The sequence below is a fragment of the Capricornis sumatraensis genome, chromosome 19 (genome assembly GCF_032405125.1).
Source record: "Capricornis sumatraensis isolate serow.1 chromosome 19, serow.2, whole genome shotgun sequence".
NCBI classification, from domain to species: domain Eukaryota; kingdom Metazoa; phylum Chordata; class Mammalia; order Artiodactyla; family Bovidae; genus Capricornis; species Capricornis sumatraensis.
Window position 1 is genome coordinate 26,965,649 of NC_091087.1, and position 26,661 is coordinate 26,992,309.

The window sequence follows — 26,661 nt, forward strand, 5'->3', positions numbered from 1 at the left end:
AACCTTGGATTTCAGCCTTTTCTCGGAAGATATGAAGAACACTGACGCCTCCTTTAAACTGCAATTATTGCTGAGGAGTGGGCACTTTTAAACTTTACTGTGTCAAAGGTTATACTATAAGACTGTAAAAACAGTCCTGTGAGCAGATAGTATAATTATTACTCCTGTTTTAAGAGCTCAGGCTCAGAGCTGCCCAAGGACACACAGCAAGCTAGCAGTGGAGCTACTAATTATATGCTGACATATCTCCCCATAAGACTGAAATCCTGAGAGAGCAGAGACCACAACTCTCTTGTTCACTCTGGCATGCGTGACATTCATAAGTTGCTAAACAAATATGAATTAAATGGTTAATGCCCACAAGCATCTTGAGACATAAATATTGATACCTTCTTTAGAAAATGATAGTAGCAAACATTTAGCCCACTTGCCAGGCTTCTACTAAGTGGTCCCATAGATGGTTCCATTTAGCACCAGCAATCATCCTAGGTGGTAGGTATTTTATGTTATTACTGTCATGAGGATGAGCCTCAGAGGAGTTAAATGAACTCTCCAAGGTCACACAGCAAATAAGGAGGATCTGATTCAGGCCCGCCTGGGGGCCCACCCTCCCTCATTTTCATCACCCACTACGCTCCCTGTCTCTTCTCTGGGCTGCTGGCTCTGTCCTATTTTTCAGGGAAAGAAACTGTGGACAGTGAGATGACCTTCTCAGTCTCACTCGGAGAAGCAGCAAGTGCGGGTTCTGGGAACCCAGGAAGGGTCCACCTGGACCTCCGCTCCTTTCCCCAACCCCCTCTCCCGCCATCACTGTGAGCAAGTCCCGCGGCATTTATCTTGACGCCTTACCCCGCACAATTTTAGGCACTTGGGTGGGAGTTACTGGGCACAGCCTCCCGGAGGGTGGTGATGAGGGAGGCGGCCACTCTTTGCAAGGGTCCATGAGTCATTTGAGGGGCTGCCTGGCCGCCCCCAGACGGTGCCACTGCCCACCACTGTCCGGGTCCGGGCACGCACCGGAGCAGTGGACGAGGCGGGGTGGGTGGGAACACGGTGAGAAGCGTCGCGGCTCCATCCAGATGCGAATTGTTCCTCCCACACTTCCCCCGGCAGCAGGGACCTCCATTAGAGCCCCCCAGAGGAGTCAGAATCCACACCTCCGCAAATGGGCCCGCTTTCCCAGGGCCCCCCTGCCCAGACCTTCCCTGGGCTCTGTGGGTTTTGACACGTCTCCGCAACCTGGCGGGGGTCCACCTCGCACCTTCGGTCCGAATAAAAGCTCAGTCCTGGAGGTGGCCGGCCCGGCCTGCCTCGAGGAGCCCGCAGCCAGCCCCGGCCATGGCCCAGTCGCCTCCTCTGCAGAGCCTCCTCGGCCACGAGCACTGGATCTTCCCTCAGGGCTGGGGCTGGGTCGGCCACTCGGATTCCACGTCCCCGGCCTCCTCCTCCTCGGACTCCTCGGGCTCATGCCCCTGCGACCGCGCCCGCAGGCCCTCGCAGCCCGTGCCCGCAGCCCGCGGCGCGGCAGAGGCCGCCTCGACGGCGCCCAGCCGAGCGCGCAGCCGGCCGGCAGGCGGGCAGCGGCAGAGCGCCAGCGAGCGCGAGAAGCTGCGCATGCGCACGCTCGCCCGCGCCCTCCACGAGCTGCGCCGCTTCCTGCCTCCATCCGTGGCGCCCGCCGGCCAGAGCCTGACCAAGATCGAGACGCTGCGCCTGGCCATCCGCTACATCGGACACCTGTCGGCCGTGCTGGGCCTCAGCGAGGACAACCTGCAGCGCCGGCGCCGGCAGCGCAGTGTCGCGGCGCCCCCTCGGGGCTGTGCGCTGTGCCCCGACGGCGGCTCCGCGGAGGCGCAGAGGCAAGGCTGCTGCTCCGGCTCGGCCGCCGGTGCCGCGGTGTCCTGCGGGTCCCCGCCCGTCCGCCCCGAGGCCCTAGCGGCGCCCGAGCGCCTGGGGAGCAGGGTCCCCGACATGGGACCCTGGCTGACACCCCCTTACTGCCCTGGGATGCAGTCGCCCCCGCAGCTCTCTCAAGGAAGAGCCCCTGATGCGACCCTTTGGACGCCGCCTCAAGCCTGTTGTGGAACGCAGACACCCCCAGAGCCCCGGAACCAGCCCACGCCCTGGACATCGCCCCCCGCGTCTCTGGAGCTGGCTGCAGTGTACCAGGTGCGCGCCCAGGCTCTCGCCACTTCCCTCGGAGTGGTCCCCAGGCTTCGATTGGAAACGGAGGGGGTGAGTAAGCTCTGGTCTCCCGAGAATCTCATGCCTTTTAGATCCCGGGTTACCTAATCCTGATTAGGGATGGAGAGAAACTGAAGCGGAGGGATGAAGAGGACCCTAACCTCCTTGGGGAGACGGGTGGGCCCCTGGGAAGTTAAGGCCACCCCCACCTCTACCTAAACGCCTTCACAGCCATGTGGAGGAGGGGGGATCTTAAGACTTGCTTGCAAGACTGCAGGGTGGAAGGTAGCGGGGACCTTCAGGAAGTTCCCTCCTGGTGCTCCGCGCTCCGTATTGCCGGGAGGTCGGGGGCGGTGAGAATGGAGGGGAGGCCTGGCTGTCCCAGGGGGAGGGGCTTCCTAAGTAGATGGGCTTGGAACTGGTGACCTTCAAGTTTTCCTCAAGCTTCCATAAAAGAGCATATTGATAAAGGAGATTTACTGAATGCTTACTGTGTGCCCAACCCCATTCTTGGTACTTTACGTGTATTAACTCATCAGCCCTCCAGCAGCCCTATGAAGTGGGTTTTGTTGTCATCATCACCGTGTTTTAGAGGAAAAAACTGAGACTAAAAGAGGTTATCCACGAGTTCTCACAGCTAGTGAGTAGCTGAGCTGGGATTTGAACCCTGGCAGTGTATCTCCCGGAGAAGGCAATGGCACTCTTGCCTGGAAAATCCCATGGACGGAGGAGCCTGGTAGGCTGCAGTCCATGGGGTTGTGAAGAGTCGGACACGACTGAGCGACTTCACTTTCACTTTTCACTTTCATGCATTGGAGAAGGAAATGGCAACCCACTCCAGTGTTCTTGCCTGGAGAATCCCAGGGATGGGGGAGCCTGATGGGCTGTCATCTATGGGGTCGCACAGAGTCGGACCCAACTGAAGCAACTTAGCAGCAGTAGCAGCAGCAGTGTGTCTCCAGAGCCTGTACCCTTAACCATTGTCCTTCAGCGCATCTATGGCCCCAGGGCCGTTCAGCAGCTGCCAGCCACACTGTGGGCAACCTTCAGGTTTGGGATTTCAGGGCCTGAGGCAGTGGCCCACTAACCTGCTGCTCTTCTCTCCCTCAGGGTATCTCTGTGTCTCCGGAGTCCTGTCTGTTGCCAGAAACCCCTCCTCTCTTGCCCCGCCCTGCCTGCCAGCGACTCCAGCCTCAGACCCAGTGGGGATCCTGGAGCCACCCTCCAGAGGTGCTGCCCAACTCGGAGGACCAGGGACCAGGCCCTACCCTCCAGCTCAGTGAGGAAAGCCTTCCCCAGAACTCAGGCCTTCCGCTCAGCGGCTGCCCTGAATTTTGGCAAGAAGATTTGGCGGGGACTCACCTGGGCATGTTCTACTAATGGCCTTGCCTGCCAATAGTAAAGGCCACCCCCCTTTTCAGCCAGGAATCAGGCCTGTAGTGTAGGCTGCCCACATCATTGGCTACTTCAGTAGTATTCAGGCTTTCTTTTATCAAGGATCCCTTTTCCAAGTGATGTCTTTCATAGAAGCAGTGTTTAAAGCAGATAGGGGGTCACCTCCCTGGCTGAAGTCGGGGCTGGGGCAGTCCCTCCACTCCTCGACATCCCCTAGAATGTCCAGTGCTCTGCAGGGCACAGCCTGAGTGGCAGTAAGATGGTGGTTACTTGACCACAGTGGCTGGCCAGGCTGGGACTGGTAGGGGAGTGGACGGGGGGTGGGGGGTGGGTGGGGTGGGAGTGAGAAGAAATCTATATGCTTAGATTTTGTACTTCTTAAAAAAAAAAATTGGTGTGGTCTGTTTTTCTTCTGTCTACCTGGGTTTTTATTGCTTCTGGAAAAGTAAAAATGTTTCCATAGAGCAAGGAACAAGTCATGCTGCTTTTCCCCACTGGGAATCTAGGCCTACTGAGGTTGATGTAGGCCCTCAATTGCCAATTTGACAGTAATTATCATGCAGGGGCTCCACCTGGTCCGCTGGGCAAGATGGGTTAACACTTGGGTCTGTCCCCTTGCCTCAACTCCACTACTGTGGCCCTTTCCCATTCTCCTGGGTGCATTCCTGCTGACCCACAGGGCTCTTTCACAGTTAGGTGGAATTGTTTCCCAAAAGGTGCTTGTGTGTGGCTCCCGTGTGCTGTTGTTCAGTCGCTCAGTTGTGTCCAACTCTTTGCAACTCCATGGACTACAGCATGCCAGGTTCCCTGTCCTTCACTGTCTCCCAGAATTTGCTCAGATTCATGGCCATCCAACCATCTCATCCTCTGCCACCCCCTTTTGCCTTAAGTCTTTTTCAGCATCGGCGTCTTTTCCCATGGGTTAGGCCCAGTGTATTATTTTATCGGCACTGCCATGAGACAGCCTAGTCAGAGCCTTCCTCGGTCTTTATGGCAGCCTCATGGAAATGGAGCCAGGCTGGGGGCCGTTCTAATGGTGCACTGTGAGAGAGGGGCAGGAAGAAGAGCAGAGCATGAGTTCCCACACGCGGGGCCTCCCATCTGACCCGCTGTCTGCTGATGTGCCCTTTGACCCCAGGCAAGTCACTCCTCTGTGCCTCAGTTTCTCCATCTCTTAAAAGAGGAACTGGTTTAGGTGACCAGTCCCCCAACCTTTCAGAAGTGGGTTCTGTTTCCTACCTCAGGGCCCTCTGTAGGAGCTGCCAGCCCCCTCAGAGGAGGAGGAAACCTCAGCCAAGGTTGCATACAGCAAGGAGATGGACACAGGATGCCACTGCCCTGGGTGTACATTCATTCAGCTCTTAACTCTGTTTAACTGTGGGCAAGCTTCAAAACCTCCCTGAGCCTCTGTCTCCTCAGCTGTGGAGACTATAAACCCTACCTCTCAGGGTTCTTAGGCTTGGCACATGGTAATTGCTCAGTGCTTCCCAGGTGGCTCAGTGGGAAAGAATCTGCTTATCAATGTAGGAGATGTGGATTTGATCCCTGAGTCGGGAATATCCCTTAGAAAAGTAAGTGGCAACCCACTCTAGTATTCTTACCTAGGGAATCCCATGGACAGAGGAGCCTGGCGAGCTACAGTCCATGGGGTCACAAAGAGTTGGACACGACTTAGCAACTAAACAACAACAACAAAAGCTCAATGCAGAACACCTGGATGGAGTTACGTAACCCCAGAGATGCTCCAGTCCAGTGGTCCCCTCACCTCAATAACAGTTTGAATCATCTGGTTCCAGGGTCCCACCCTGAGAGTGTGATTCAGTGCATGGAGCCAGGACCTGGGAACCTGGGGCTGAGGCCCAGCCAGGTCCAGGAGCAATGGATATTTTTTGCTCTTTCATTTTTATGAAAACAGGTCCAGAGAGAGGAGAACTCTATCCAGCCCTTTAGCTGGGTTGGAACTTCAAGCCCCTGACTCCCTGTCCAGTGCTCTTTCCTTCTTGAGAAGACCCAAGGTCTTGGCTCCACAGTCTCACAGCGCCTGCACAGAAGGTGGAGCTGAATAACCGCCCGTCTCCTTCCTTTGGCTCCCACCTGTCTAGGCATAGTCTTTACAGGGACAGAGAGAAGTACTTCCTGGTCCAGTCACTAATGACATCGTCAGGGGCTGGCGTGGAGCTCCCACCAGCAGCAGCCAGAGCTGAGCGTCTTCTAGAAGTTGGCAACCCTGTTCTCCCAACTCCCCTCAAGAGATGTTCCTCTGGGAGATACAAAGGCAGAGGCAAAAGGCTGCTGTCGCCCCAGCTGGAGTTGCCTGGGACACTTCCTAGTTGCTGCCGGAGTGGGGGAGGCAGGGCCCGGGGGGTTAGGTCAGTCCCCTACCCCTGTCCTTACCCTTTGGGAGTGCAGGCTCAGCCCTGCCTCTCAGGATCATCAGCTCCTTGCCTCGATTTATGGCTCCATCCCAGGCAGAGCTGCTCTTGGCTGCACCTCCACGAAGTGCCTTGCAGGGGAGGCTGGCCCCTCCTGGGATGACTGGTCTACCCCTACCTTCCTGGGGACCCAGGCACCATCCACAGGAGACTGGAAATTTGCTGAGTACCTCTCCTAGGCCTTTCAATGATCCTGCAGTGCAGAGGACATGCCTCTTGAGGCGTCTCCTGGAGGGTGGGGAGGTGAGAGAGGGCACCACCCCCTGCTGCTTCTGGCTCATCTTAAGGCCATGCCATCACCTGCTGGCTGGGAGAGGTGGATCCACCTGCAGACAAAGCTCTGGACTGAGACTGAGCGACTGGACTTCTAGTCACCTCTTGTTCTGCCTACCACCTGCAAACAGGTCTCTGGCTCTGCCTGTCCCTTTGGCATCCTCCGGACATAGTTCCTTCAGCCACACAGGTGTCGTGAACGCCAGTGCTGTGAGCAGTCAGGTGACGAGCAGGTAACTACCACATCCCCAAATGGAGGATCGCTTCCATATTAGATACCCCTCATTCACGTTAAGGAGCAGCGGCTGCATTTTGCTGGAGCAGCCCTGAAGAGATACCCCAGGTCCAAGGTAAGAGAAACCCAAGTAAGATGGTAGGTGTTGTGAGAGGGCATCAGAGGGCAGACACACTGAAACCATAATCACAGAAAACTAGTCAGTCTAATCACACGGACCACAGTCTTGTCTAATTCAGTGAAACTAAGCCATGCCGTGTGGGGCCACCCAAGACGGGCAGGTCATGGTGGAGAGGCCTGACAGAATGTGGTCCACTGGAGAAGGGAATGGCAAACCACTTCAGTATTCTTGCCTTGAGAACCCCATGAACAGTATGAAAAGGCAAAAATGATAGGATACTGAAAGAGGAACTCCCCAAGTCAGTAGGTGCCCAATATGCTACTGGAGATCAGTGGAGAAATAACTCCAGAAAGAATGCAGGGATGGAGCCAAAGCAAAAAACAATACCCAGTTGTGGATGTGACTGGTGACAGAAGCAAGGTCTGATGCTGTAAAGAGCAATATTGCATAGGAACCTGGAATGTCAGGTCCATGAATCAAGACAAATCGGAAGTGGTCAAACAGGAGATGGCAAGAGTGAATGCCGACATTCCAGGAATCAGCAAACTAAAATGGACTGGAATGGGTGAATTTAACTCAGATGACCATTATATCTACTACTGTGGGCAGGAATCCCTTAGAAGAAATGGAGTAGCCATCATGGTCAACAAAAGAGTCTGAAATGCAGTACTTGGATGCAATCTCAAAAAGGACAGAATGATCTTTGTTCATTTCCAAGGCAAACCATTCAATATCACGGTAATCCAAGTCTATGCCCCAACCAGTAACACTGAAGAAGCTGAAGTTGAACGGTTCTATGAAGACCTACAAGACCTTTTAGAACTAACACCCAAAAAAGATGTCCTTTTCATTATAGGGGACTGGAATGCAAAAGTAGGAAATCAAGAAACACCTGGGGTAACAGGCAAATTTGGCTTTGGAATACAGAATGAAGCAGGGCAAAGGCTAATAGAGTTTTGCCAAGAGAACACACTGGTCATAGCAAACACCCTCCGCATTAGAGCCTGAGTCTTAATATTCCTGCTCCACAGTTTCTTTATCTCAAAACTGAGATAAAGACGGTCCTTATCTCCCTGTTGAGAAGCAAATGAGATAATGCGCATAAACGCCTAGCAGTGCCAGGCTCGGAGACTACAGTCCCTGCTGACTGTTCTACCCGGGGGCCAGCTCTCCCCCGGGGACCCTAGATGGCGGGTCTGGTCCCTTCTCCAGTGGGGAACCCAGAAGGTCAAGTGCCAGCCGCAGCCACTGAGCCCTGGCGACAGGAAGGGCTGGTCCACAGGGGCTGGGCTGGGGGGAGCCTCCTGGTTGGTGAAGGGACCCACAACCGAGGCTGGCCCCGCCCCACCTTTTGATATGCAGAAGGCAATGGAGCGCAGAGGAGCCTTCCTGGACGGAGGCCTGCTGGCGCGAGCTGCTCACAAGAGGCTAGGAGGGAAAAGGACCAATGGGGCCTTGAGCAGGAGACAGCTCTCCTTAAATGTCAGACTGTGCGCTAAGTACTTGACTCTTCTTAGATCCACACACCAACCGTAATGACATGCATGCATGTTTGCTCAGGCTCTCAGTCATTCTGACTCTTTGTGACCCCATGGACTGTAGCCCACCAGGATCCTCTGTCCATGAAATTCTCCAGGCAAGAATACTGGAGTGGGCTGCCATTTCCTTCTCCGGGGCATCTGCCCAACCCAGAGATTGAATCCGCATCTCCTGCGTTGGCAGGCGGATTCTTTACCACTGCGCCACCTGGGAAGCCAACTCTATGATATAAAATGTCTTTATACTGCAGATGAGGAAACCAAAGCCTAGAGGGTGGAGAAACACTGCCTGGAGCAGCTCACAGGTGATGTCAACTGACGGTGACCCCTGAGGTGCCTGGGCTGTATGTTCCCACCCTCTATGCTTCCCCTGCCCCACCCCCACCCCCACCCCCAGCAGCCTTGGGCACTCAGCTGGGCCTCCCTTGCCAAGAAATTTCCACCAAAGGCAATGTGGTCCGAGCAGCCCTCTTGGTCCCAGACCTTCTCCTCGGAGTTGGCCCTGATCATTGGCTGCCCCAGGTGATCTGGAGGGCACCTGTCTTCTTCTGTAGGCTACTCTTGAAAACAACCAGTTAAGAAATTGAAGGATTTCCCTGATAGTCCAGTGGTTAAAAATCCACCTTCCAGTCCAGGGAACACAGGTTTGATCTCTGCTTCGGGAACTAAGATCCTACACACCGCAGAGCAACTAGAGAGCCTGCGTGCTACCACTAGAGAAAGCCCGTGTACCACAACAAAGACTCAGCGCAGCCGAAATTTAAAAAATTAATTTTTAAAAAACTGATATGTCACCCTGGGATCCTGGGAAGGTGGCAGGACATGCCCTTGGGCTATGTGCAGACCCACTCTGCTCAAGTTCAGTAATGAGTCTGGAAGCTCATCTAGAAATCTTTTATTTACATTTTATCTTAGAAAAAAATATACAGATCTGGTGCTCTGTAGACTTTTCAGTTCCAGGGTCTTTAGGGGAGGACAGGAGACGGCACAGGGCAGCCCCCCAAGGCCATCCATCATCCACTGAGGGCTTCTCATCTGACCCTGGAGCTGGACTCCCTGAGATCAGACCCAGAGCCTTGGGCAACAGGAGCCATGCCAAGCCTGGGGTGCCATTGGCATGAGGGGCAGGAGCTGGGAGGCACTTGGACAGTCTGAGCATCAGAAACTGGAGTGGTCCCCTGGGAAGAGTGGAGTGAACATGGGCCAGAGACTCTGTCCCCAAGGGGAGGACGCTGGTGCCTCAGGCTTCAGAAACAGGGGCCCTGCCGTGGGTCCCTGGGACAGGGGCACGTGGGCATCTCACACAGGGACTGGGTGAATGTAAGGACCAGAGCCTGTTTAGCTGTGTTCTGTGAACCAGTTTAACACCACCTCCTTGTTCTCCTTCACCCACTTGATGTTGGCTTTGGTCTTCTCCAGGGCTTGCTCCAGAGCCCGTGTTCCTGAGCCGAAGCCGACATCCATGTTGTTCTCCTTGAACTCCTCCAGCTGCCAGGAAAAGGATGCTTCTGAGCCTCAGGCTGGGTCTCTAACAGCCCCGAGGAGAGGGCTGCCAGGTCCTCTACCCCTCCTGGCCATGTTAGAGCCCCTAGGGTAGGGAGTCCTTCCCTCTCACTGGCAGAGGTCAAAAATGACAGCCCCAAGGGTCAACCAGGCTCCTATGTGTATTTGGACTTCATTGTGAGGTTCTTCATTGAGCTGGTCCTCTGTTTTTAATTGAAATACAATCTTAATCCAATCAAGGGAGGAGAGGACAAATTAAACAGGCACCACAAGGGAGCAAGCAGCCAAATTCAAAATGTGGCCATTTCTATAGCACACATGACCTGACTGCTTGAGCAAATAAGTGGATTTTTTTTTTAAGATTAAAATATGTGTTAGTACTGGACATTGTAGCAATGGCAATTAAGCAAGAAAATGAAATTAAAAGCATCCAGAAAGGAAAAAGTGAACTATATCTATTTACAGATGACCCAATTTTATATGCAGAAAACCCCAAGGAATTGAAAGGGAAAAAAAGCACAGCTATTAAAACTTGAGTTCAACAAGTTTGCAGGATACAAGATCAACATACAAAAATTAATTGGATTTCTATACACTAGCTGTGAAAAATCTGAAAATGAAATTAAGAAAACAGTTCCATTAACAACAGCATCAAAAAGAATAAAACACTTAGGAATAAATTTGACAAAAGAAGTGCAAGACTGGTATGTGGAAAACTACAAAATATTGTTAAGAAAAATTAAGAAGACCTAAATAAAAGGGGAAAAAAGACTTAAATAAATCCATGTTAATGAATTGGTAGATTTAATATTACTAACGTGGAAATGCTCCCCAAATTGATCCACAGATTCAGTGCAATCCCAGCTAAATTTCAACTATCCTTTTTTGCTGAAATTGGCAAGCTGATCCATAAAGAAATACAAAGACTCAGAATAGCAAAATGACTTTGAAAAAGAACAAAGTTGGAGGGCTTACCATCCAAACTTCAAAACTCACTACAAATCTGTGACAATTAAGACAACACTGTGCTAACCTAAATACAAAAGGATAGATTAGTGAAATAACAGAGTCCAGAAACAGACCCTAACGTTTATAGTCAGTTGATTTTCAACAGAGGTGCCAAGATCGTTCAATAGGTGAAAGAATAGTCATTTTATCAACAGAGGGATGGGTAAAGAGGATGTGGTGCGTGTATATAAGGGAATATTACTCAGCCATGAAAAAGAGCAAAATAATGCCTTTGCAGCAACATGGATGGGCCTGGAGATTATCACACTAAGTGAAGTTAGTCAGAGAAAGACAAATGTATATTATCACTATATGTGGAATCTAATTTTTAAAATGATATAAATGAACTTATTTACAAAACAGAAAAAGACTTACAGATATGAAAAACAAATTTATGGTTACCAAAGGGGAAACATGGGGGTTGGGGAGAGAGAAATCAGGAACTTCGAATTTACCACTATATATAAGCTAGACAACCAGGGAACGCCACTCAATATTCTATGATAACCTGTATGAGAAAAGAATCTGAAAAAGAATGAATATATGTATATGTATAACTGATTCACCATGCTGCACACCTGAAACGAATACAACATTGTAACTCAACTATACTCCAATGACAATTTTTTAAATGAATAATATTACAAAAAAAGAATAGTCCTTTAAATAAATGGGACTGGGACAACTGGATAGTCACATGCAAAAGAATGAAGCTGGACCTCTGCCTTACACCATACACAAAAATCAAGTCAAACTGATCACTCCTAAATGTAAGAGCTAAGATGATAAGAATCTTAGTAAGAAGCATAGATGTGACTTCAGATTGGTAATTGTTTCTTATATATGACACATAAAGCGCAAGCAACAGAAGAAAAATAGTAAATTAGACTTCATCAAAATAAAAAAAACTTCTGTGTATCAAAGACATTGTAAAGAGAGTGAAAGGACAATTCACAAAATTGGAGAAAATACTTGCAAATCATGTGTCTAATAAGGGCCTGGTATCTAGAATATATAAAGAACTCATAACTCACAATAAAAAGACAAATACACTAATGAAAAACTGAATGAAGGATTTGAATATATTTCTCCAAAGAAGATATACAAATGGCCAAAAAGCAGATGAAAAGATGCTCAACATCATGAGTTATCTGAGAAATGAAACTCATAACCATGAGATACACTTTACGGGATGTAAAACTTTTTTTTAAACAAAAAAGAAAAATAACAATTTTCCCCAAAACATAAAGAAATTGGAACCTTCCTACATTGCTGATGGGAATGTAAATTGATGCAGTTGCTTTAGAAAACATTTTGGCGGTTTCTCAAAAAACATAGTTATCAAATGACCCAGCAATTCCACTCCTAGGAATACATTCAAGAGTAGTGAAAACAGAGATTGACTCAAAAATGTGTAATAAGGGACTTCCCTGACAGTCCAATGGTTAAGACTCTGCACTCTTAATTAAAGCAGGGGTCATGGGTTCGATCCCTGGTTGGGCAACTAAGATCCTGCCAGCTGCCAAGGCATGGCCAAAATAAAGAGAGAGAGAGAGAATTTGAAAATGGCCTGGGTATAGGATTATAGTAAGGAATTGTTCATTTTCTTGGTTTGCTAATGATAAATTGTTTTAACTTTTTCTTTTAGATATGACTAAAGTGTTTACAAGTGAAATTATATAATATCAGTGATTTGCTTGAAAATTGTCTTCCCCTAAAAAAAAGTGTCGGCAAACGTTGATAATTATTCAATCCGAATAATGGGTACGTGGAGGTTCATTTTATTACTCCCTTTACCTTTTGCCAATACAAAAATTCCAAGATGAATAACTGCGATTGAACTATGACATTTAAGAAGTCTGGATACCCAGCTTCCTCTGTACATGAAGAAGGCCTGACCGCATGGAGCCCCGCTGCCTTATGAACAGCCCCTGCCTTTTGGTGGGAGCTGAGTGGCGGCTGCCCCCGAGACATGAGCCCCAGGGTCCCAGGCTTCTTACCTGCTGGAGCTCGAACTCAGTGGAAAACCTTCGGGTCACACCCTGGATGAGGTTGGAGAAGGAGAAGGAGCCACCGCCATAACTGCAGGACAGGAGGGGAGAGGCGTCATGGGGGCGGGCAAAAATGTCCAGTGGCTGGCAGGCCACTCTGTGGCCGTCCTTGTCTCACAGACACAAGGCGGCGACACGACCACAGAGACACCGCCAGGGACCCGGACCCAGGCTTGGCCGCATGTCCTTGCTCCCATCTCTTCAGAGAACACTCCCACCAGGTAGACTTTCTTCCCCCCAGAGGGAAAAGGGACGGCCGTACCCCACCGCCTTGTCTTTCAATTCCTGCCCTCCAGACCTCAAGCTGGATTCATTTGGTTTTTTGTTTTGTCTGTTTTTCATGGCTTTTTTTTTTTTTTTTTTGGCTGTACTGCGAGGCATGTGGAAACCTTAGTTTCCTGACCAGGGATTGAACCTGAGCCCCCTTCATTGGAAGCACAGAGTCTGAACCCCTGGACCACCAGGGAAGCCCCTAGGTTCTCTCCAATGCAGTGTCTGCTCTCTACTCCTGACCCTGCGGGGTCTGGCGCACACAGGGGACCCACCCCTACCCCCAGGGGACCCAGCCTTGGTGGGCGCTTCCCCTAACAGACTCTTGGCAGACTCACTCCTCAAAGAGTTTCTTCCAGTTGCTTCGGATGAAGTCCCAGGCCAGAGACTGCCCGATGATGTTGCTGGCAATGCTGGTAATGGTGGAGGTGGCGTCCTGCTTCCGGATGAGGTTGGGGTTCAGGGTGTAACTCAGGTACCTGTGAGGTCAGCATGCTGTGCAGTGAGTAAAAGGACCCTGCTTGCCCCCGCCCCCCCACACTCATCCTTCGTCCTTTCCTGCATTCCTCTCCTGCATCTTCTCAACATCCCTTCAGAATGCTGCAGGCTGAAGCCTCCTTGGTCCTACCTCCCTCTCATAGATGGGACCCTGAGTCCCCTGAGCAGGGTCACTGGCTATGCCAGGTGTCATGCTTGGCACAGACCAGGTATCTGATAAGTATCTAGTGATGAATGAAGGAAGGAAGGGGTGATTCCTATATCAGGTAGAGTGGCCACTCCTGTCTTTGACACTGAGGGTGGCTCTTCATTCCTGAAGTCCAGGAGATGGCAATGAGGCACACAGTGGGAGCCAGGAGCCCTCATCCAAGGGTTTGGGGGTGCCCAGCTGGATGTCCAGAAGGACTCAGGTCCATCCGCAGCAGGGCTCTTGTTGTTTAGTCCCTAAGTCATGTCCGACTCTTTTGCGACCCCGTGGACTGTAGCCCACCAGGCTCCTCTGTCCATGGGATTTCCCAGGCAAGAATACTGGAGTGGGTTGCCATTTCCTCCTCCAGGGGAATCTTCCTGATCCAGGGATCGAACCCAGGTGTCCTGCACCACAGGTGGATTCTTTACCACTGAGCCCCCAGGGAAGCCTGTGCCAGGACCCTTGAGAGAGAGGTAAAGGCCAGGAGAAATGCAGCAGTTAAAAGCAGAGGATGTGGACCCAGATCCAGACTCAAATCTTAGTTGTTGCTTTTTTTTTTTACTTAGCAAAGCTTCTGGACTTCGGGCGAGTTGTTTTGCTTCTCTGAGCCTCTGTGTCCTCATCTGTAAAATGGGAAACACACTGCCCCACTGTACGGGCTAGGAAGGATCCCACGAAGGAAAGTGTGGGTGGCTGGCTGGTTCCTTCTCCCCCACGTTGGGACCCTGGTCTCCGGTGGGAGGGGAACTCATCCAGCCCCATCCAGCTCTGGTCCTCACCTGTTCAGGAGCCAGACGTGGTTGGTGCAGGCCAGCGCTGAGCGGAGTTTGTCAGCTTCATTAACCAGCTCTGCTTTTTGTAACTGATTCCAGGCAAAGTCCCACTCTGCCTGGCCGCCCTGGGCGATGGCGTTGCAGTAGATGGTGGACCGCAGATTGGGGTTGATCCTGGCATGGAGTTGGGGGTGTCAGGGGTGGAGAAGCAGCAAGGGGGCGGGGAACGAGGGTCTAATGAGGACAGGGTTGTGAGCTTGAGGGACAGATAAAGATCAGGGGACAAGCAGGGGACACACTCACGGGTTAACTTCAGGGTTGCTCATCCACTGGCTGAAAAGTGTTTTGGCCAGCTCCTCACACTTAGACAACCCATTGGAACAGGCAGTGCTGATGGCGTTAATCTCGCTGTATCTGCACCGGGGGTGATGACACTCTGTCAGCATGCCTGGCCCTGACTCCTGACTCCTCGTGCTCGTACTTATGCTCAGACACTTCAGTCGTGTCTGACTCTTTGCGACCCTGTGGACTGTAGCCCACCTGCTGGCATATAACTCCAGGCAGGGCAGCTGGTGTGGGGCTCTAAGGCCACAGCCCACCTCCCCTTTGGGTGCTTTGCTTCTTGCCTTGTGCAGCCCAGGGAGGGCTGGCACAGACCCCAGCCCCACTTTAACACCTAGAATCTGCATGACCATGCCAGGGAGGGGACCAGGGAGGTTTAGTTTGGTCCTTCACACAGAGGCCAGACGGGTTCACAGGCCACACAGAGCCTAGGGGCAGGGCCCCCCATTCCTGGGTGGGGTCAGGAAGGGGGCAGTTTCCTCCCTGACTGGTGGCCCTGGTCTAGCCAGGAATTGGGAAGTTCCGAGGAGGATGCTGTGGGAACTTGCTCTGGACTTCCCAGGTCAGGGTGTCTGGGCCACCTGTGGTCTCCAGACCCAAGACAGGTCATACTCACTGGTCCATCAGGTTTTCTGGGATCTCAGTCCAGCCTTTGGTGAGATTTTCAAAATGTAGGAAGATGGGTTCAACCTGCTTCCTGAGGTAATTCTGGGGAAAGAAAACATGAATAGCTTCAAAGAGGAGACTCTTGGGGCTTCCCTGGTGATCCAGTGATTAAGAATTTGCCTCACAATGCAGGGAGCTTGGGTTGCATCCCTGGCCAGGGAATTAGGATCCCACATGCCTTGGGGCAGTTAAGCCTAGTGCCACAAGGGAAGATCCCCCATGATGCAATGAAGATCCCGTGCACTGCAGCTAAGGCCCAACACAGCCAAATAAGTGAGTAAGTAAGTAAATATATACTAAAAACTAAGACCTGGCACAACCAAATAGTAAGTAAGTAAATAAATATTTTTTTAAAAAATCAAAGAGGAGACTCAAGCCTGATCCACCTGGAGCCCCACGGAACCTCTGACGTGAGTGAGCAAGCATAGCAAGGGTTAATGGTTACAGAAGCAAGAGGCCAGAGGCTAAGGGAGTAACCCAAGGCCAGATAGTACTCCAAGGGGCGGCACTAGTCCAGGTTTCAGGTGACTGATCTGAGGTTCTTTCTCCTCAAAGCCTCCACCAGTTCTGACACTCCATGTCTAAGTGTCACTATTTCCTAATATCGTTTTAGGGCCTACCATCCCCCACCGCCCGATTGAAAGTATTCTGCCTTTATTGTGGGGAACTTAGAAAATTCCATAAAGCATAAGCAGAAAATACTAACCACCCCAAAGTGTTAAGAAAGAGTTAGTTGCTCAGTCTTGTCCTACTTTTTGAGACCCCATGGACTGTAGCCCGCCAGGCTCCTCTGTCCATGGAATTCTCCAAGCAAGAATACTGGAGAATCATTTGGTGTATGCCTAAGGCTGATGCATATTGATGTATGGCAAAAACCATCACAATATTATAAACAAATTATCCTCCAATTAAAATAAATACATGAAAAAAAAAAAGAATACAGGAGTGGATTGCCATTCTCTTTCCGGGGGGGATCTTCCTGACCCAGGGATGGAACCTGCGTCTCTTGCATTATAGGAAGATTCCTTATCACTGAGCCACCAGGGAAGCCCAATGACTACATAATATTCCATCAAATGGATATTCTAGCTTACTTAACCAGTCCCCAGCTGTTGGGCATTTAAGTGTTTTCGGTTTTCTTGTCTTTTATAAACCACACTGCAGTGACCATCCCTCTGCATTCAGTTATGGATACAGAGCAAGCAATTCGCCTCTGCCTCTGATCCGCCCCCTGCCGCCATCCCCCCATCCCTTCCCTCTACCTTCCCCTCAAGCTTCCAAACTGTTAACATCTGCTAGGCAAGCAGAGGCCCGCTCTTTTCACAGAGGATTCTTTTGGGCTGAAGAGGACTGCCGGAGGCCACACAACAGGTTGAAGGCTTTGCCCCCACTCCCATCCCCTTCCTGTACTGTGCCTTTTTCTGTTGCCTTCTGATAGTGCTAATTTCCAGATTTAGCCAACTTTGCTAGAAGTCTTTCCATTTCTTGCCGGGCCCAACTTGCTCACTTTCTCAGTCCCTGCTCCCTTCACCCTTCCATCCCTCCTGCTCTCTCACCACCACCAAAGACCGGGTGCAGCGCTTCACCACTCCAGGCAATATTTCTACTCACTGCCTCGTGGCATCATTTCAGGCACTGGGGAACTGGACGCTGGCAGGCCCCTCGCACGTACCTGCATGGGGCCGTAGACCTCTGTGCGGTCGAACATGAGCTTGAAGTAGTTCAGGCTGCTCACAGCTGCCTGCCAGGGCATGTACTCTGTCTCATTTTTCAAGAAGAGGGTGTTGTTCAGCGCCAGGGTGACAGGGACCGTGCGGGCACTGGGAACAGATAGAGGGGATCAAGTAAGCACCCCTACCCAGCCTGGGCTCTCTGTGGGAATCCCAGCCCCCTTCCAGAGCTTAAGGTCCCAGAGGCCCAAATGGGCCAGCTCCAGCATTCACCTCGGGTGGAGCTGGGGGGAGGGGTAATGGACGTGCACCCACTCCCAGTCACATTCCCTTGCTCATTATCCCCATTTTACAGATGAGGAAACTGAGGCTCAGAGAGGTGACGTACCTTGCCAAAGCCCACATAGACCTTAAGAGACAGATCTGAGATTCAAAAAGACAAGAGGCCTTTGCTCTCTGCTCTGCCCACCTCTTGGAGGGAGGCAGATTTCCTCCCTCCACCTTCTCAGGCCATCTGTTCATAAATGTCCATGTCTATGGGTGACATCAACTTACATCAAAGAACTTAGCACCTGCCGGCGCTTACACACACAGCAGCTGCTCAATATATCTCTGTTTATCTATGCCTGCCTCTCTCCTGTCATGTCCTTCCCAGGTTTTTTAGCCTGACCTCCCTCATAGCTCAGTCGGTAAAGGGTAAAGAATCTGCCTGCAGTGCAGGAGACATTGGTTCGATCCCTGGGTTGGGAAGATCCCCAACAGAAGTAAACAGAATCCACTCCAGTATTCTTGCCTGGAGAATCCCATGGACAGAGGAGCCTGGCGGGCTATAAACTATGGGGTTACAAGAGTTGGACACGACTGAGTGACTCAAGAGAGAGACAGGGGCACACATGTGGGCTTAGTCACTTCAATTGTGTTCAACTCTGTGCAATTCAATGGATTGTAGCCTGCCAGGCTCCCCTGTCCATGGGATTCCCTAGGCAATGCTCTCCTCCCAGGGATATTCCTGAGCCAGGGATCGAACCCGAGTCTCTTAAGTTACCTGCATTGGCAGGTGGGTTCTTTACCACTAGTGCCACCTTGGAAGCCTGACCCACAGGGAGCCCTCAGGAAAACCTGGGTGTGGTGGAGCACACTGGAGTTCCAGAGTTGGACAGATCTGTATCTGGCTGTCATGAGTTACTGTGTGACCTCAGGCAAGATGCTCAAACTCTGAGACTCTGATTCCTTCTCTGGAAACTCTGGGCTGAATGGTGATACTGTCTGGGGCTGTGGGGCCAAGGGAGGGGCGTCCCGAAGCACAGGGAGCCCGCACCCCATTCCTGGCACACGATGAGGACCACGGAAGGGAGCACGGGCTCTCACTATAGAGTCACACTTGCCAAGTCGCCGGGCTTCCGCGGCTGAGCCGGGGGCCCCAAGGGAGGAGGGGCAGGCACTCACCTGGCCAGGTTGAAGCTGTCGTAGATGACCTGCGCCCGGTTGATGACAGGGATGTTCTAGAAGGGGCAACAGAGCGTGTGACCTCAGGCGGGCCATGGGGCAGGCCCTGCAGTCTGGGCTGCCATCTTGGGACTGGGCCTTGGGCAGGGGACGCATGGGCCAGCAGGCACCCACCTCTGGCCTTGACATCAGCTGATTCTGAATCTTCTTCCAGTTGTTCTCGTCGTAGTTCACCTGGTAATAGCCCGTCACGTTGATGTTCAGCAGGACCCAGTCGTCCGCTGCGGCTTTGAAGAGGTCACTCTGGTCTGTGGGGAGAGACCAGAGCTGGGAGGGGCTGCTCAGAAGGCCCCAGGCTGACCTGACCGGGGCTCTCCCCTCCCCAGGCCTCGGCAGAACCGCCTCCCGGGCAGCCTGGCAGCAGCTGGCCCTCAGGCCGCTGGGCCCACACCAAGGTGAGGGGTGGAGAAGAAGGGTGGGACCAGGTGCCTGGACAAACTCTGACGGGTGACCTTGGACAGACCAGTTGCCATCTGTGAACCTAAGTGGCCGGGCCAGTGACACCCGCTGGGACAACTCCATCGGCAATACCCTCTGCAGCTCAGACTCAGCTTCCCAGGCCACTGCTCCTTCTCCAGCCCCTCTCGGCAGCTGGAGGGGCTCCTTCCATGCCTGCAGATCAGACTCAATCACGTTGGCTCCTCCTGGCCTGAGGACACTGTCTCCTGCAGCTGGCAGGGGCCAGAGTCACCTCAAGGCTGCTCCTCTGTCTCAGCCAAGCTCAGTCCCCACGTTCTCTCCTACCTCAAGACTCGCACTGCTATTGACTCTGCCTGGGCGGCTTCTCTCTGCCACCATTAGCCCGGTGAGCACCTGCTAGTCCTCTGACTCAATTCAGCTCCTCCAGAAAGCTTTTCCTCACCTCTCCATGAAGGGAAAGCCTCCTTATTCTCTGATCTCTGCCCACCTGCCCCAGAGGCCATAAACGCCTCTGACTGAGCACTCGGCACAGCTCCAGGAGGTACGAATGGCTTGTCTCCCTTCCCTCCATCTGTAGCCTTGGCTTAGGCAGGGGATGGCCTGACCTGACCTTGGTTCCCTCGGTGCCTGGCTGAGCAGGACCGTGCATACTGCGTGCCAGGCACTGTTGTGAATATTTCACGGGAATCCTCTCCCTTAATCTTCATACAACTCAATGCGGGTAGATGTCTCCAGCCCCATTTTACAGATGGGGAAATGGGAGACCAGTGACAGATGGTAACTTGACTGAGGTCCCACAGCTGGGCAACAACAGAGTAGAACTTAGAACTAAAGAAGCTGGCTCCAAAGGACGATGGACACCCCCAAGGATGAGGCCTGCCAAAACCCCAGAACAGGGCCAGGAGCTGGCAGGATGGCCTGGGGGTTACTGTCCCCTAGGGGAGGGCTGGATTACTTCTCTCTTGGCCCCGAAGCCAGTAGTGTTCTTGCGGCTGGCCATTTCTGATGGATGAGATGGGAACAATCCACAGATAGCTGGAACAAGAAATCCCAGAGGCCAAGGGTGAGAAACGGCAGCTCTTGGCCACTGCCAGCAGAAAACAGTCCTGCCCAGGCTCCCAGTTTCTGCCTGACTCTGGCACTAAATGCCCCCCTCCTCCTGGCCCAGGAGCTAGACTGACACCAACCACTATGGCAGGGGCCACAGCGGGCCAGGCCCTGCTACGGTCGGAGGATCTCACGGCAACCGCCCCTAAGAACCTCCCTGGGACGCCTGTCTCGGTGACCCCGTCTGCTCACTTGAACTCTGAGGGGCGGGTGACAGTGGAGCTGGTGTCAAGGAGGAAGTGATTCTGGGAGATGGTCCCTGTGTTAGTGTCCACGGTGATGACCGGGAAGCCCATCTGAAGGGTCCAGCGGTCCATGATGGCACTCACGGTGTCTGGCAGCATGATGGACGACTGACTGTCCACGGCCTTGGGCAGAGGGCGATGGTGCAACCATGAGCGGACGGCCATCCTCCCCCCTGCCATTCTCCCCTGCACCCCTGCCCTCTCCTTAGGGTGCCACCTTGCTGGGAGGCAGTGGAAGAGCACTGGGCCACGAGGTTGTAGCTGGGCTCCCAGCCTGCCTCGCCCTCCTCTCAGCTGCCCAGCGCTGGACGAGCCAAGAGCTTTCCAGCCTCTGGTTCATTCTGTGTTGATTAAGGAAGTCTGCATGCCCTCCCCAAACCCCACATTCTGTGATCAAGCCTGAGGTGCGTGTGTGCCAGGGAGGGGCACCCAGGATGGCCTATGGCTCAGCCTGAACAAATCTGGGAAGACAGGCAAGGGGAAGAGACAGAGATAAAGGGAAACCAGTGTCCCCAAGTCACAGGCAGGGAGAAGCAGAGGGCTGTGGGCGATGTGAAGGAAACACACACGGGTGGGGGTCTGGGGATGGGCTTAGGATGGTTGTTATTGTCTTAAACCTTTTCTCACGTGTGCCTATGGCTTTCATAATAACAAAAAAACAACCACATTTGTTAATAACGGAGAAAATAAAAAACTAAGAAGAGCATAGGTAGAGGGCAGAAGATGCTATCAGAAGGCGCAAGCTGAGAGGGACAGGATCTCTGGGGGGCTGCAGAGAGAGGGGATTCGGGGGAGAGGAAGGGGGAGATGCAGCTTGGAGGGGTGTCGGTGTGAAGGAAACAGGTTGGGCAAGGCAGACAGTGGAAGCAGAGGAGAGGGACTGAGGCTGCGGGAGGTGGGGGTGGGGACCAGGCTCACGACAGAGGGATGTTGGGCTGGAGATCAGCCAGGAGGGCCCAGCAGCCCACCTGTGACTCTGTGACAAGGCCTGGTGTCTCCCCTCCCTGGTCAGGCTGGTCATGGCGTGCAGGCACATGGAGGGGTCAGCCAGGCTGACCAGGGCCACAGAGAAGGGGTGGGAGATGACGGAGGGTGATGGAGAGGGTGCAGACGCCAGGCTCAGGAGAGGCGGAGAGGGCCAGGTGGGAGGGTAGGAGTGGTCAGAGGGTCTGCCCCAGACAGGGCCCCTAGGGGTCTGAGTGGACAGGAATGTGAAGTGGGGCTGGATGGGAGGGTCAGAGGGCGTGCTGAGGGTGCTGGTGTGTGCAAAGTGGTGCCTGGGAGGGGCTGGGTGGGGCACAGGGCAGCCAGGAGTGCTGGGCTGGTGAATGACTGGCTCCAAAGTTCCAGGGAGATGATGGCTTGGTCTTGGGAAACGTGAGAGCCCGTTTCCTCAACACTCAGAGGAGGGTGCTCCCCAGCTCCCCTCATAAACTTCACTATAGTGCAAGGTGGGGAGGGGCCACCTGCCAGGCTCATGACCCAGGCTCTGGCCACACCTCCTTCAAGGAGCCATCGCTGCACCCACTTTACAGAGGAGCAGCCAATGAGCAGGCCAGGCTCCAGACATCCTGCCTGGGGGGTGGGGTAAGCAGGGGAGCTGGGCACCTTCTCTCCCACGGGGGTGCTGCCGGCCCTGGGGCTTTCAGCATCTCAGGACCCCCACAGAACGTCTTCAGGAGGGCTGATTGGTACTGACCATCTGCAGGTGCTCCCAGAGGTTCAGGTAGGTGGTGTTCTGATAGGCAAAGGCCTGCAAGTAGGACTGTGGAAAGACAGAGCTCTGTGAGGGCAGAGCTGTGGCCCCAGGCTTGGCCACAGCCTCTGTGAGGCCAGGGAAACACCCCCCCACCACCACCCCGTGACTGGCCGAGGATCCTCACCGCCAGGCCCTTCTTGAACAGGTCCTCAGTCAGGAAATTCGAGAGCATCCGGATGACTGAGGCTCCCTGTGGAGAGGAGGGAGCTCAAGAGGCTGTGTCGAGCCAGCCGGGGGACCCTGTGTCCCCATCAGGCTGGGCGGGTGCTCCCGGAGCCCTGGGGGGCTGAACCCCTGCCGCCCTCCCCACCCACCCCTCGACTGTCGGAGGACCAGCATGGGGGCTGGGCAGCACCTTGCTGTAGGAGATGGTATCGAACATCTCGCTGATCTGGGCAGGGGTGTTGACCTCGTCGGCAGGGGTGGTCAGTGGGTGAGAGGTGACCAGTGCGTCCACAGCCATTACACGGTACACATCGTTCGGCACAATGAGGTCTTTCTGCAAACCCCCAACAGCCAATCAGGGGACTGGCCTCGGAAGGGGTGACCCAGGTCATCGCCCATCCCAGACCCCAGCGGTCCCCAGGCAGGGGGCTCACGAGATTCCAGGTGGGCTCCACATAGTCAGCTCCCAGGTACTCCACGTAGGAGGCAAAGCCCTCATTCAGCCACAGGTCATTCCACCAGGCCAGGGTCACCAGGTTCCCAAACCACTGTAAGGGAAAGGGGTCAGCCCAGCAAATCACTCAGACCTCGCGGTCACTAACGACATTCAGGGCTACCCTTTCCCAAATGCTCCCCACACGCCAGTCTTGAGCTGGAGGCTTTACTGACTTCATCCTGACTCCTCCCCGAACCCCCTGGCCAGGTGGAATCCCCACTCCCTTCTCAGCTTCTGAGGACATAGCCATGACTTGGGCCATCTCCCCCTGGAGCCCCCCATGTTCTTGGTCTGGGCTCCCCATGATGGGGGGATACCTGGTGGGCCAGCTCATGAGCAATCACAGTGACTACTCGCTCTTTGTTGCTGCTGGAGGAAGACTGAGGGTCATAGAGCAGCGCGTTCTCCCGGTAGGTCACCAGCCCCCAGTTCTCCATGGCACCGGCGTTGAAGTCAGGCAGGGCAATCTGGTCTGGGGAGGCCAGGTGGTTGGCAGGATGGCTTCCGGGAATGAAGGGGGAGACCCATTCACTTTCCCCCAACGCAAGGCCCCTCACTCACCAGATTTGGGGAGTGGGTAGGCTGTATTGTAATGATTGGCAAAGAAGTTCAGGATGGGACCTGTCACATTCAGGGCGTAAAGGCCATGCCTGTCTGCAGTTGCTTTTGGCCGAGCCCAGATCCGGATCTGCAAAGAGGATAGGAGAGGTCAGGGGCTCTTCCTGGGTCCCGTGCAAGTGGACCAAGTCCCAGAGTCTGGCAGGCTGGTGACCAACCAGGTTAAACTGGGAAGTTGGTCAGCAGGGAGTGTGTGGAGTGGGGGTGTCTCTCTTAGAGCCGTAGGGAGGGGCCTACGGGGAATGAGCCATGGCGACTCTCTGGCACCCAGGAATCGGGAACTCCCTTCATTAGGGGTGCATACTAATTCGCTTCTGTTGTGTCTGACTCTCTGCAACCCCATGGACTGTAGCCTGCCAGGCTCCTCAGTCCATGGGGATTCTCCAGGCAAGAATATTGGAGCGGGTTGCCATTTCCTTCTCCAGGGGATCTTGCCTACCTAGGGATTGAACCTGTACCTCCCGCGGCTCCTGCACTGCAGGCGGATTCTTTACCACTGAGCTACTGTGGAAGCCCCCGCTAATGAGGAGGGTCCCACTTTCCAGATGCAGAGACTGAGGCTCAGAGAACTAAAGACACCTGCCCAAGATGACTCAGAGCTGGGGTGCACACACTGCCTAGGGGCTGGGACCAGGATGAGGATAAACAGGAATGTCTCCCAGGCCAAGACCAACCCTGGGGAAGGCGAGGTGAGCTTGGGCCTCATACCTGGACACCACTGGGCGCCTGTGACTCCACACTTGTGAACTCGCTCACAATGTAGGCCAGGAGGTACGTGGACATTACAGGCGTGGTTTCAAACTCAGTGACGTTCCAGTCGGGCTCTCCCTCAAGTGGGACACTGGGACCTGGTCAGGGAGCATGCAGGCCTGTGGAGGTGTGCCCCACCCCCTGCCCCTGCACCCCAGCCCTGGGGGGGAGGGTCGGCTTTCCCAGGCCCAGGCCATGAGGCCGCAGCCAGACCTGCTCACCTTTGGGTGGCATGTTGGACAGGGCTGTGAGTTCCTTGGGGTGGATGAGGGTGATGTTAAATGTGGCCTTCATGGCGGGCTCGTCAAAGCAGGGGAAGGACTTCCGGGCATCTGTCGACTGCATCTGCGTGGTGGCCAGCACCCTGCCCAGAGCAGGGGGTTAGAGGATGTGCCCACAGAGTGTCTGTGCCCGTGGGTGTGCAGGGTAGGGGCTGCAGGCTGTGGCTGGGTGTGCAGGGGGGCAGGCTCACAGATGCTGCCTGGTCTCATCCCTGTCCCCTTACCCCCCACCCCCCCTTTCCTCTCCTAGGCCACCTCGAGGCTGACAGGCCAGCTGACACGGGTGATCAGAACTCCTTCTGGACTCACGGTCAAAGTCCTGGCTGCCCCCATCTTGTATTAGCCGGGAGACACTGGCACATTTCTCTCCTCAGAGCCTGTTCTCTTATCTGTCCAAGGTGGCTTTCATTGTTCATCCCTGACTCCCGATTGAGTGGGGTGGGGGGGAAACGGCTGATTGTCTTGGGAACTTTGGATGGACCGATGGGCCAGCCAAGGGCTTTGGAACATTCAAAGGCTCCGAATCCCAGCCCTTCCTTGGCCCCCAGGATCCCGCTCTGCCCCGGCGTCTAGGATCCGCCCCCACCTGGCAGGCCCACCTCTGACTCACTTTTTGGCATTGTTGTCTATGTACTCGCTGCGGTAGAAGCCCGCCAGGTCGTCGGCCAGCTCCCCCTGAAAGGTGGTCTCCATTTCATACATCTTGCCCGCCTCCAGCGGGCTCTTGAGGTGCACCACCAGATACTCTGTGAGCAGCACCAGCTCGGTCCTGTCGATTTCGGGGGCCTGGGCACCCCCTACACCCCTCAGGACCACCAAGTGCCCATTGTTGGTGGTGTAGTTGAGCTTCTTGCTGTGGATAATGATGACGTCTGTAGACTCCTTGCAGGCGAAGCGGACGGTGCTTGAGCCCGTGAAGATATACAGGCCGTTCTCGTCGGGAGTGAGGTAGGGCCTCAGCGTCACCCTATAGGAGTCGGGCAAGAGGGTTGTGGGGAGGCGGTACCGGTTCCACGGCTTGCTCTGGTCCACGGTGGTGGCCGAGGTGGTTGTGGGGCCCGTGGGGCCCGTGGGGCTCGTGCCACATTCGGCATTCTTGTTCTTCTCCTGGGCGTACACCACAGACAGAGCGATGATGGTGGCCAGGGCTGCCACACCCAGGAGAATGGCCAGGATGCCCAGCGCCTTGGAAATGTAGAGTCCTTTGGCCATGCTGAGGACGGGGAGGGAGCCCGGGGAGGCTCAGGAACGGGCAGGGAACAGGGCAGCCTCAGGCCAGGCTTATATCCCCGAAGGGGAGGGGCCCCAGAGCCTGCAAAGACTGGGCAAAAATTAACCAGAGCTCAGACAGGCGAAGGTCACTGGGCTGAGTGGAAACACGCACTATCCAGGTTTCCAAGAGCAGATCCAGAAACAGGGTGCGTGGAGTGCAGCTCGGCGGGGGGTGCCTGAAGGGACGAATCGGTGTCTGGTATCCAGTTACAGGCCGCCTGGGAGCCCCACCAAGGGCTGAAGGGCAGGCAGGCAGCCAGCAGGGAGAGGTAGCAGCCAGGTGGCTTGGATGCGCCTGCGAGCTGAGACAGCGGGCACAGAAACAGGAGGATGGAGGTTAGATCCGGGAGGTTAGGACTTCCCTGGCAGGAGGTGGGAGGTAGAGGGAAAGGGAGAATCGGCTTCCGGCTCGGGTCAAGAGCAAGTCGGGCACCCCTGTGGTTGGACAGGGCCTGGGGTGCCCCAGAGCCATGGCCCCAGCCTCCCTTGCATTCTTCCAGAGCAAGGAGTTCTTCCAGGTCCCCTCCCTTTCCCTTCTTGCCAAAACTTTCCCCTCAATTATCAGCACACTGAGTAGAATGAAATGAAGTTGTTTTGCCTTTTTTTGTTTTAAAGAGAGGAGGCTGGTGGAGGTTTAACCTCTTCCCAGCCATGACCTTGGGCAGGTTATTTCCGAGACCCCTTTCTTCATACACACGTTAGAATTTATTTCTCAGGTTTGTTGAACAGATTTAGTGAGAAAACATATTAAACACCATCTACTATAGTAGAGGGCTCCCCAGGTGGCTTAGTGGTAAAGAATCCTCCTGCCAGTGCAGGAGATGCAAGAGACGTGAGTTCAAACCCTGGGTCAGGAAGACCCCTTGGAGGAGGAAATGGCAACCCACTCCAGT

General features: G+C 53.8%; 2 protein-coding genes across 2 annotated transcripts; one reads left to right on the forward strand and one right to left on the reverse strand.

Moving 5' to 3' along the window:
• The first annotated feature begins 1,338 nt into the window (after positions 1-1,338).
• Positions 1,339-3,564, forward strand: MESP2 (mesoderm posterior bHLH transcription factor 2). The gene is made up of 2 exons (XM_068991565.1): positions 1,339-2,169; positions 3,295-3,564. Exons 1-2 carry the CDS (start codon positions 1,339-1,341, stop codon positions 3,562-3,564), a joined length of 1,101 nt encoding a protein of 366 aa, XP_068847666.1.
• Positions 3,565-9,129: 5,565 nt separating this feature from the next.
• Positions 9,130-25,726, reverse strand: ANPEP (alanyl aminopeptidase, membrane). Its single transcript, XM_068991043.1, has 20 exons — positions 25,107-25,726; positions 24,437-24,579; positions 24,174-24,313; positions 23,409-23,535; positions 23,165-23,319; positions 22,786-22,899; positions 22,542-22,685; positions 22,311-22,376; positions 22,127-22,192; positions 20,375-20,550; positions 20,031-20,110; positions 18,770-18,903; positions 18,596-18,651; positions 17,152-17,299; positions 15,430-15,521; positions 14,775-14,885; positions 14,478-14,645; positions 13,349-13,489; positions 12,690-12,771; positions 9,130-9,666 (listed from the first exon to the last, which is right to left on the reverse strand). The coding sequence occupies exons 1-20, from the start codon at positions 25,706-25,708 to the stop codon at positions 9,517-9,519; spliced, it is 2,895 nt and encodes a 964-aa protein (XP_068847144.1). The 5' UTR covers positions 25,709-25,726; the 3' UTR covers positions 9,130-9,516.
• Between the last annotated feature and the right edge of the window lie 935 nt (positions 25,727-26,661).